This window comes from Pecten maximus, chromosome 15, assembly GCF_902652985.1.
Source record: "Pecten maximus chromosome 15, xPecMax1.1, whole genome shotgun sequence".
Lineage (NCBI taxonomy): Eukaryota > Metazoa > Mollusca > Bivalvia > Pectinida > Pectinidae > Pecten > Pecten maximus.
In genome coordinates this window covers 10,863,722-10,876,328 of record NC_047029.1, presented here as the reverse complement: position 1 = coordinate 10,876,328, position 12,607 = coordinate 10,863,722, and the positions used below count along the sequence as shown (strand labels likewise).

The following is a 12,607-nucleotide window of genomic DNA, read 5'->3' as shown; positions in this document are numbered from 1 at the left end:
TTATTGTTTAAGAGACAAAATAAAGTATAAGTTATGTTAAAGAAGCAAAATAAGTATAAAACACACGTTTTTAAAATATTTATTTATTAGATATTTTAAGAGCTGTTTTTTAATCCTTAACTTACTGCTGCAATGTCAGTTGCCGCTTAGTGTGTCAACGTTCCGTGTGGTCTAATACAACAGATCTGTTTAATTTATTACAAGTCTATCCCATAAAGTATTAATAGAATCATTATAGGTTTTATATTGTTATCATTGTTAACATTATCAACAACATTCCATCATTGATCATGTTTGTAGTCAGCTGTAAACAACATGTGTGATAAATAAATCTGTAAACCAACATACTTACTTACTTTGTTGTTGTACCCCAGACTCGTCCTGCTGTTGATTTGTCCGAAATGTGAAGCCTGACCTCTTTACCACCCATCAACACACAGGCAAAATGCGAGAGGATAGCGGCAGGAGGGAAGATAAATAAAATACGAAAATTACATGTATATATGTACGAATGCAGTAAAAAGACTTAATTCTAATTCTACTGAACTTCTATTGCATTCAAAGGTAGTTATTTTGTCCAAAATGCAAACAAATTGCAACAAATTGTATGATATACACGGGCGAAACATGCATGCCTATTGACATTCATTTAAATATATAACACAGTATAGAGTTGTTGAATAGAAAGGTACATTAATTGTGATCGGTAATCGTACTAATTTTCTTTTCTTTTCTCGACCAAGGACAAAATTGTAAGCGTCCTCGATTTGGTTGACAGTTGTTGACACTATGGAATGTGTTCTTTTTTCACTTCTACGAAAGCTTGTGCTAATTACATAATCCAGACAATAATCTATCTTCTGAATGAAGTGTGCACTCTGATGCCATAAACTATTTCATTGGGATAGTTTGCTTTTGCGATAGTTTTTCTTTCAAATGGAAACCGAAGGTTATAGAAATAAAATGTTTCACGTACTGCATTCATTACACAGGGCAAACCCACTTATAGCTACTAGAGAGCTCCACTCTAAAAATAGTTCCTGTCAAAATTGTTGTTGCTGTCTGCAGAGATATCAAGTATTTGCACTATAGTGCCGAACACTCAGTAATGGCGGACTCAATCATTTCTATATTACCCATACATGTGCTGATGCTGATGGGTGTCTTAACCACAATGGCGAGCGCTGAAAGTAGTATGGACCGGTCACGACTTCACAAATCCTTGTTACAGGAAGCTTATGACACGACTGTCTACCCTGGATCCACCGATAGTCCGTTTCAGGTTGGTACTTTTCGGAAATCTGTCAGAAAGATAAGCCACGAATATTTAATATCATAAAGAATTGGACGATAAGGATGTAATGGCAATATGATCGCATGTAAGATGTTCTTAACTCACCTTTATGAAAAATGTAATTTTAATGTATAGACTTGTTACATGTAGCGGCGACTTATGCAGAGAATAAATAATGACGATTCTTTTTTTAGTCGCCTGGGCATCTATATGACAAAGATATTGTTTTTATTAATTACTAGGCATACCTACATTGTATTTATCTGTTAATTAATACATATTGAAAGGTGCTATTAACTCCTGTATCTTAAGTTCTTTGCTATGCTTCACAAGGTTTAATATGCTCATTATGAAGTCTATATTCAACTTTCACTTCACAAGCTGTTATGGGGAAAAGACAATAACTAAAAAATTACCTTAACTGAGATACTCTTTCGCCATTTTGCATTCTTTGGCAAATTATGATGTTGTTATATGCAACCCATGAAGCCACTATAAAGTCAATCAAAGGGGCTATGTAAATCAAGATGCTTGATGTAGTTGGTTCCCTTCATACAAGCCATGCGAACACACCAAGCGATAATTTAAAAAAAAAAAGAAGCTCCAAAGCCCCTGTTAAGAACCTGTGCTTACAGATTTCTAGATCAGTTTAAGTTGGCGAACACACCAAGCGATAATATTGAAAAAAAAAGAAAAAAAAGCTCGAAAGTCTATATAAAGAACTTGTGTCTATAGATTTTTGGATCACTTATAGTTCAAGGGAAAATGTACAGTACATTGCATATGGTTCAATCAGTGACGATTGATAATGTAGCGAAATATGTTCAAAATTTAACTCGTGTGGTTATCTGAAGGTTCTGTGGTTCTACAAGTCATTGGTAGTAGACCACAGCAGGATTGTGTGGCCATTTTTTTGTGAAGCAGATAACTTCTGTATTGATTATGATATACAGAAAAAAATAAATGTATACAATTATTGGTATATTCATTATGATGTAGTATATACAGGCTTCATATCTGTTAAAAAAAAAGAAAAAAGAAAAAGAAAAATGGGTTCGAGATTATAAATTTCCGTTTTTTTCCGAAGGTGCGTTTTCACAGAAAATTTAGTTTTACTTGCAGCAAAAAAAAAAAATAAAAAAATGTGTGTAGTAGATGAGGTAAATAAACTTGTGTCGAAACAAGATTAATTCTGTCTTTGGGATAGAAAAAATGAAATTCCAAATAAGTTTCAGAAGAAAAATGTAGGAATTGTGTTATTTCATGTCAAAAATAAATATATTTTGCAAGTTTTTATGAAGTGGTTACCATGGGTTTCAAAATAAAATACTGGTACTTTTCCTTCACAGCTGTATTTAAATTGCAAATGTTGTATAGATTACAAATATATACGATTTTGTATAGGTAATATGTAGGATTATCTCTTACTGGCTATGTTTACTATCTAAAACATATGCCTTATTTTTCACAGTTTGGCACTTTTCATATACACTGATACCAATTATATTAAACTTCCCAATAAAAACGAACTTTATAATTGGGTTATGGTTGAAACCTGGAAATGGAATTCACTCATACACACATGCTGTACACTAAAACATTGAATACAACAACACTGTTGTATTCAATGGAATATCACTTCCTTTTCGTTTAATATCTAAGACGCAGACAGTTTTAATTAGATTATGTAAAGTCTTTTTTCTTTCTATTTTTGTTTTGTTTTTGTTTTTGTTGTTTGTTTGTTTGTTGTTTTATTTTTTTAGAGATTGCTTGTTTGTTTTTGCTTAAGGCCTTATCAACACACCAACACACCAAGGCCAATCAAAGACTTCTTAGGGATCGCTTTATCAGATGGATATCCCTATCTTAATAGGACGATCCAAATCATCAACTGATAACGGTACCAGTAGTATAATCTACTGGTTTTGTGTTTCGTATTTCAAGCCTTTGGCTGACAAAAAAATGCGAAATATGCGTTGAGAAAGTTTTTTTTGCAATGGATTTATACATATATACACCATAAAAAAATCTCCTGGATGCTAGATTTAAATAAAATAGGGAATACCTAGTTTATGAAAATACCTTAGATTGAAGTTTATAAAAAAGATATTATATTTTAACAAAACTCTTGGATGGTTGCTTCCTATATAGTATTGTTCTCGCCCATTGGCACGCGTAGGAACTATAAAAATTGATATAAACTGTAAACATGACTAAGCGTGACTATATACTATACGTATATTCTATTAATAGATATTCATAGACGAAATAAACGAAAATGTCCAGACGCCTCCAGTAAAGGTTAATGAGTGCAGTCATTTCATTTATATGAAATCTAACGATGATGGTTTATCCTCGAGCATGATAAACTTCCTGTATCAGTTAAAGCATCACAACATATGGTATATGGAATGCATCCCTTTACCAAGTTTTCAAATATGTTGCCGGTGTTGGTTTTGATAAGACCACTGTAGAACATCGAGAGTTGGCTGTTAAGCGCCGTTAAACTGTAATTGGAAACACACAGTTGTTATATAAGTACCTTACTGCATTTGAGGGGCGTTATATGTATAAAGTTTGTTTAACGATGAGACCACTTGACGCTGGGATGCTGTAAATATGTTTGGTATAAGATGGAATGGGATGTGAAGGATTTCTGCTATCCTGCGCATGCTCTGAAATTGCCATGTTACCGATTTCCAATTTTAAATATTTTTAGAGAGATTTACCTCCAAGCACATGATTCTACACTTATAATGTCTGTTTCCATGTGTGAACGCCAGGTGCTACATTCGAGGGTTGCGTTAGGGATTTAGAAATTACAACAAGACACCATCATTCTTGCACCAGCTGTCTTAATTCCGGAAAACAACAAGACAAACTTTCCCTTTTTCCTTTCCCTTATGTAAGATCAGTCAGTGTTTGTTCTTGATGTAAGTTGTAATGTTTGTCACAGATGCTTTATCCATGTATAATACTAAGTTGATTTGGCCTATCAAGAAAAGGGGTATTTCATATTATATCTGTAAAACTGAAAGCAGAAACGTTTGACTCTGAGTGAGAAAAAAAATGACCATCTAGTTTTCGGAACCAACACATTAACAACAGGCTTGCATTATCCGGAACTTAGACATTTTATGTCATATAAAATGCATAATTTTAATATAAAAATTGTATCATACACATCAACAGAAAGTGTTACAAAAAAAAAAAAAAAACTAAAACAAAAACCAAAAAAAAAAACAAAAAAAAAACAAAAAACAATAGTAAATGTGTACAATGTAAAGCCATGAAGTTATTTTTGAAAGTAAGGGTAAAACAAAAATACTGCACAAGGAATAAGATGACACTTTAGTGAGTTTAATGATCAGATCTTCAAACAGGCTACTGGCATGGGAACTGCCGGCCTAGCGGTAGTTACTAACGCAGACATTTTGACACCTGGAGGAGGCTGCATGGGCCTAACGGTTATCAGTGCTGTTTATAAGTCGCAGCTGCCGTGATGTAAACAAACACACAATTTCATATATACGTAGGATGTGTTCTATATCAACATAATAATTATTATTATTTCTGAAAAATATGTTCACTTTGGTACATCATTTATTAAAGATATAAAGAAAAAACTAACTTATTTCTTAAGAGTACAGATGATCCAGGATATTCTTCCAAAGAGTGTTCAACAATTATAAGATTTTGGTTTTTTAATTCTTATGTCCTGTTTTTCTTCTGGGATTTCTTGCATCTTCAAACTCGCTTACAGATGTGTTCACCCTATCAACATTTTACTGCAAGATGTGTACGTTTTTTATTTTCTCTGTCCAAAAAAAAACCAATGCCTTTATCGTGGTACAACAAAATGGCATTGTTGAATGACTCTACAAAATAAGTACCCACACATTGTATATAATGCTGTAGGGTTTTATATATTTTCAAAGATTGAATTGCCTTTTCCAAAATACATACTGAAGCAAAATCTGTCAACTGTTCTTTCGTTGGTCGATACAGCTCATCATCCGAGGGCTGATTAATATATATAATATTGTGAGCCTCATATTGAAGGATTCGAATTTTGCCGGATATTTTGTATTAGTTTTCAATATAATCCCCTTCAGCATATATACACTTTTTCCAACGGTGTTTAAGGGCCCCAATGCCACTTTTATATGACTCCTTTTCTTGGCTGGTCAGAAATTCCTCCACTGCATGTATGACGTCATCATCGGACTGAAAGTGCCTTTAATAGCTGTTTTCAGTTTTGGAAATAGATGAAAGTCTGATGGAGCGAGATCAGGTGAATTAGGCGGATGCTCAATCAATTTAAAGCCACAATCGTGAATGGCAGCCATGCCAATGACTAACTTGTGGACAGGAGCATTGTCCTGATGGAATAACACACATTTAGTGAGCTTTCTGTGGCCCTTAAGTTTAATATTTTCCCGTAACTGCCTCAGAAGTGAAGCATAGTATGTGCCTTTGATTGTTTGTCCCTTTTTGAGATAATCTATCTGCAGAATACCACCTGTATTCAAAAAAACGAGGCCATAACCTTCCCAGTTAATGGAACAGTCTTTGCCTTCTTTGGCGGGGGAGAGCCAGGGTGCTTCCATTGTTTCGATTGTTGTTTGGCCTCTGGGGTATTATGATGGACCCATGTTTCATCCATAGTGACAAATCTTTGAAGAAAGTTGGCAGGATCTTCCTAAAAAAATAAGATTAGCACGCGATAATGTGCGCGCTGGTCCATTGTGCAAACGTCGCTTGTCTTGTTTACTTTAGAGTGTTATCTCGTCGATATTAACTAACCAAATGAGACCAGTCCTTAGGTACACGGCCCTATATAGTCAGAGAATAGAAGGACTTAAAAAGAACACCCTTGAGCACCTCCTTCAATACGAGGCTCACAACACACCAGTCATCCCTCGTATGTTCAATTTTACAATATTTCTTTTGTATCTCTTATACTTTATTCATGAAATAGAGGATATATGTGTCATCGGTAATACCAAATATATTTCACTTGTAATGAATATATTTCGATATTTTTCACGAGTTCGTAGCACGAGTGAAATATATTTTGTATTCCTAAAGATACTGTCGGATATTCTGTTTATTACATTTGATAGCAAATTCTACAGGGGCAGCTTTAAAGTTTCCCCATTGTTCTCATTTGTAAGCAGTGCTTTGATTGGTCAAATGTTGAAATGTATGACTTTGAATATGAAATAAAATATGGTTTAATTTAAATAAGAAAAAGTGATATTTGTCACCAGTAAAAATATCACTTTTGTAGAATGAATAATTTTCGATATTTCACTGGTAAAAATGAAATAAATATATGCATATATCATCTGCCTCTGTTTGACCAATTATATGCAAAAATATGCAATGCTATTAGTAAAACGTGCTCACACGTATTCTGTTTATATGTTTTATCATAGGTCAGTATGGACTTCCGCTTGACAGCCTTTCACGACTTCGACGAAAAGGAGGGTCGTTTTGAAGTTGCCGGATTCCTTATAACAAAATGGAATGACGAACGACTGGTTTGGGACCCTAGTGACTTTGGTCAAATATCTTCGACACAGCTACCTCAGAGTCGGGTGTGGACCCCTAGTTTGGTTGTGTGGAACACTCACGCACGGATTCGACCGTTCGGATTCGACACATTACCCGTTCGATTTAACCAGTCTGGGGATGCTGTATGGGAACCAGGGGACGTGTTTGAGACAAGTTGTGACGCAAAGATTAGCAAATTCCCTTTTGACGTCCAAACATGCACGATAGACATTTTCCCGTATGGTAACTTAGAAAACGAAATTAATTTTACATCTACAGGAATTGATCAATCTAATTACGAAAAGAATGGTGTATGGGATATCGTCACTATAAGTATTTTTGAAGTTCAAGGCCATGCTGGAAATGGAGGGAAGGTTATGATAGAGATACAGTTTAAGAGACGATCTAGCTATCATATCATAAATATCCTCGTTCCATTAATCATTATGAGTCTTCTGAACATACTGGCGTTCATTATTCCAGGAGATAGCAGCTGTAGAGTGGACTATGCAGTGACAATGCTATTGACTTTGTCAGTTTTTCTGACAACGGTCTCGGATATACTTCCGGATTCGTCACTAGACGAAATCTCGTATATTTCAGTATTTGTCCTTGTTCAGATACTAACAAGCTCCCTGATACTTGCGTGTGCAATTGTAAGCTTTTCTGTGGGGTCACACAGCAAGACCAGTCTTCGAGTATTAGCTTCCGTTTTGAAGCCATTCATGGGTGTCGTAAACGTGGACGGAAATGAGAAACAGGAAGTACCTCCAACGGGTACAGATTTAGAATCGCCAGACGGAGGCAACGACCTGGCTCGTGAAGGGAGTGGCCAATCACTGGAGACTCAGATTAAGGACGTTTCAACAGTATTTGATTATGTCTGCATTGTCTTGTTCTCTTTCGAAGTCGTTATTGTCAATCTGGTTTTCTTCGTTATAACAAATGTGTAGTTGAATAACTGACAATAAAAAGAGTCAGGCTAGGTAGTGATTTATTTACTGAGGATATCAACTTTTGCTCAAAAAGGACCTTTATAGTAAAACTACTTTAGTATGTATGTTCTGAAACACAGAATAATTAACTATATCATTACTTTTTCACATGCAATGTTGTTTTATTTGACATTTTTAAATGTGTAAAAACCCTATTTCAGTATCACTTTTTTTGTGACTCTAGGTAACTTATGTATTAACTATCACTCACTTAAAATAGTTTTTTTAAGTTTCAAACTCAGAAAACCTACAAAAACAACAAAATTCGAACGTAATATGCAAGAAGTCATATTGAAATTATAATGAGTTATCGTTCTAGAACCGTACTTTTTTCATTTGAGTCGTTTTGCAGTAAGCTTGGTAAGTAACGCTACGAAAACGTCTACAGCAAGCGAATTCGATAGAATTTTAATCTTATGTAAAGATCAAATGAATTGTTGTATATTTGGGGTTATGCATAAGGTTATGCACAAAACTTGGAGGAACCACATCAAAACATAAATCAGCACAAACAGGAAAAAGAGATACGCACAACACCAGATATCAGCATGTGTTTAGCAGATTCCTTTTCCTAAAATAACCCACCAATAAATTAAACAGATGATTCCACCGGGAGGTATACTAAGATCATCCAGATGTATTTATACAAGATAAATCACGGGGGTATTAATGATATAAAAATTACATCACACACATTTACAATTTCTCAAGTTGATTTGTTTCACATTCACTGCCGTTCTCAACATCAAGTCATGCACTGGCATAATGTTAAAAAATATATAATGATAAAAAAAAATCCGGCGATGAGTTGAACAGGCTTTAGAACGTTACATTTTTGTTACATGGTTCGGTTTGTCATCTTTTAGAATAATTTTCGTATTTTGTTGTAGGAGAGATTTTTCATAAAGACAGCGAATTGCGTTGTGTTCTTGTACTTACCATTTGCATACACCGAGAGAATAGGGTAACGACGGGTAACGAATTCACATTTAAATGTTAAATCAACGTTCATACTAGGGTACATACTGTTCTCCCAACATGTAACCATGGTGACTGGATACGTTAGCTTTAGACACGCCCCCAACGTGACGTGATTGATAGTTATTTATATGTTTTCACACGTATAGGTAGACTGTATAACATAAAACGTTCGAACATTAATAAAATTAATATTGTTTTCTGTATAATTGTTATATTATTGATGCATCGGCTAATTATCCAAGAAAGTTTGTACCTACGAAATAATTCGAAGGCACCAAACCTCGAAAGAAAGTACTCACGAACATTTTATGTTATACAGTAAAACGCACTCTCTCGCGATGTGTAACTATGGTGACTTGCTTTGTTATTTAGTTATGTATCATCACGGTTTGTAGCCATGGTGACGGGATACGTTAGTAACTGTTCCTTCATGTCAGGTTACCATGGTAACAGGTTAGGTAAGTTATTTACTCTCAAAATGGTTGTACATTTTTAGCGTAATATGTTAATCAAATATACCCTCAGCGTTGTTTAACTATGTAGACTGAATATATAAGTTGTATGTACTCTTATGCTAGTTACATCTATACTCTATCTGAACTGTAATGTAATGCACTATATTATAAAGGAGGAATGAGATTATACATGTCTAGACCACAGGCGTCTGCTTCTTGTTAAAACAAATATTAGTATAGTAGGAGCATTGGCTTATATTTTCCCAACTATAGAAGGAGTAGGGGCTTATAGTTTTCCTTCAATAGTAGGAGTAGGGGCCTATATTTTTTCCTACTGCAGTAGGAGTGCGGCTTAGATTGTTCCTACCATACTAGGAGTACAGCAGGGACTAATATTTTTCTTATAAATACTAACCAGGAGCAGACGCTTGTGTCTAGACTCTTATCCCTAACTTTGTAAAGAATTATCGAGCTCTGTTCTTCAAATATCTAATGAATCGTAAGAATAGTAGCAGGGAGCATAAATAAAATATACGGCTATGATTATTCAGTTCTATGGTTTGGCTGTGACAGAGAGATTTCTGTAGAGTGCGGCTGAAGGCTGGAGGGGTTGTCTCCCCTTGGCGAGAAAAACAGAAACAATATGCCAAACTCCAGATACACTGGATAAATGTATTCCAAAATCTCTGGTCGAGTAGTAGCCGAAATATGAGATCACATAGATACATCTCAGCCGGATAGGTTTGCGTTGTATTTCTACCTTTAATATGTTAGTTTTGTTATTTTGAGTCCTAAATATAATATATTATTTTTGTTTTCCTGGGTCCAACCTTTATGATATTATTAATTTTGTAATAATTAATATGCAGTTTTACTAGAACGGTGTATATTTCCACTCCATGACATTTACCTACAACATTGGAAAGTTGTGGTCGCACAAAGCTCTGAATATGTCCTCTTCTGGACTTGGTATGGATTGTCATTTTTGATAGCTTTATTTTAATTTTAAATTAACTCATTCGTATTGATATCGATTGACACTTCTGCAATGTTCAATAAGTTTGAATTATAGTGTTCTTTAATACAGGTACAATAACCTGGATACATGGTATTGTGTTATTATGTCATCAACCATTGTAACAAGTAGGCATGGTATATAATCAGTATAATTACTATCGACGGGTTGGAAAAACACATCAACTAATTAATTGAGATTGCATCTGCTGTCTAAGGATACAAAAAAACAAAAAAACCCACCCCAAAAACAAAACAAAACAAAACGAAAAAAACAAACAAAAAAAACAACAACGACTAAAAAACAAAACATGCCGCCTCATTTTGTACATATATGTCTCTCGAGGGGCATTCTAAAGGATAATATCAAGCCAAATTTCATATTCGGATATGTTAGCAATTCCATATGTCACCAACGTGTTCATCACTCGGCCTTCGAAGTAAACCCTTTACCCTATACGAAATCTTTGGTAATAAGGACAATGTTGCCATTCACGAGTAATCAGCAGAAACAGAAAACGGCATACCATTTGTTTCATTTATATATTTACATTTGTGCTGCAGTAAATTACTTCATAAACCTACATCTTGTAGTAGGAACCGAAATGGTTACAAATACGAATGTAAGATTAATGTAAATAAACAATACAAGTCATACTTGATCTCGTTTGAAGCAGCCCATATTTCCTCTAGCCCTGACACCATGTCTGGAATAGGCTACACTAGACATAGTGACAGGGCCAAGGGAAACTTAGTGTAGTTTGAACGGGAACTTAGAAACTCGTCAATCTGGAACGAATTGCCCGAACATGTTATATCAGCATTAAATGTAAACTCCTTAAGCTAGACGATCACTGGAAAAACCAAGAACTTTTCTTTAACTACAAAGCATCAATTCAATCATAAAAAAACATTGTACACTAGACCGGACAGAAATACTGTATCAATATGTATTATGTATTATTTTGAGTCTGGTATAGAGGGCTTAAAAAGTCCTGAACCTGAAATAAACTTAACTTAACTGAACTTAAAATGCTATGGCAGTTCACGCTGTTTTCCTGCTATACAGTGGGCGTTCCTTTGCATAAAACCCGAAACGGAAGGTATGCAGCTTATTGCTTAATTAATCTCGCGTCATTCTAGTGTAAACAAATATGTTTCTAATGACTAGTGTATAGACTAAATCATTATATCAACGTTGAATTTTTTCTTCTGTACACGGTGCATCTCGCACCATAAAAACATGCTATTTGTATTACTTTTTCATTGTTTGGACATAATGTCTATCCAGTCAGGAGAATTAGGTACAATGCTAGTTTTATTGTTTGTCCCTGAACCTTTCCGCCCATGGCGTAGAAATACAATTGTCACTCAGATTACTAAAGCTTATTTTGCGAAGCATGCATTTTTCTCTATGTTATTTCCCAACTTCATCATGGACTCGGCAATCAAATAAAGTGAGAACTGATTAACAAGGCCTAGTGCTGTGATGCATACAATATGTAATCACCGACATCGTATATTTACAATAGTCGGTGTACCGTTAAGTAAAATACACCTGAGATTTCAAACCTGTCGTATTAGTGTCATCATTTAATCCCTATGTCAATGCATCAAACATTATCATCCTCTTGCAGCGGCGGCATTTCGTCTGTAGGATTAAGGATTGTGTCACACGCAGGTGAATCGTACATAGACCCTATATATATAAATATATATATATATATATAAAAAACTGATAATTAACAAAAGAAGACGTTACATTTTGCACTAGCATGTCGTCAACTTAAACATTTTCTAAATATATATATATATATATATATATATAATTGTCAAGTAAATTGTCGAATTTTCGAGGCAATCTGCCCTTTATCAAAACACAGGTAAATTACATACGATCATACACCTGTGCCTTGATAAAGGGGCAGATTGCCTCGAAAATTCGACAATTTACTTGCATGGGTATAACACACAACAATAATTATGACTATCTAACCACGATTTACTTTTGATTTTCATTTCCCGCCAAGCCATCATTTAAGCATACGATAGATATGGTAAACTAGAACATTTCGAGATTCAGATTCTTCATTTGCTTAAGTTTTACAACTTATCACAATAACACAAGACATGATACATTATATACAAAAGCAAACATAACAGCACAAGTATCTACCTGGCACACAACTTTCACCACACGCCTCTCGCCCATTCAATCTATTTGAAATTAGATGTAATTAGTGTGTTTGATGGAAACTTAATTACACATAACTTCAATCAGATTATGCCCATACTCACCATTCATACAA

General features: G+C 34.7%; 1 protein-coding gene across 1 annotated transcript; it reads left to right on the top strand.

Moving 5' to 3' along the window:
• The first annotated feature begins 1,100 nt into the window (after window positions 1-1,100).
• Window positions 1,101-10,388, top strand: LOC117344185 (acetylcholine receptor subunit beta-type unc-29-like). The gene is made up of 2 exons (XM_033906840.1): window positions 1,101-1,282; window positions 6,736-10,388. The coding sequence occupies exons 1-2, from the start codon at window positions 1,109-1,111 to the stop codon at window positions 7,804-7,806; spliced, it is 1,245 nt and encodes a 414-aa protein (XP_033762731.1). The 5' UTR covers window positions 1,101-1,108; the 3' UTR covers window positions 7,807-10,388.
• Window positions 10,389-12,607: the final 2,219 nt, after the last annotated feature.

Coding starts and splice junctions, on each gene's coding strand:
- LOC117344185 (XM_033906840.1), top strand. CDS start 1,109: ATGGCGGACTCAATCATTTCTATATTACCCATACATGTGCTGATGCTG. Junction 1,283..6,735: donor CCACCGATAGTCCGTTTCAG/GTTGGTACTTTT, acceptor GTTTTATCATAG/GTCAGTATGGACTTCCGCTT.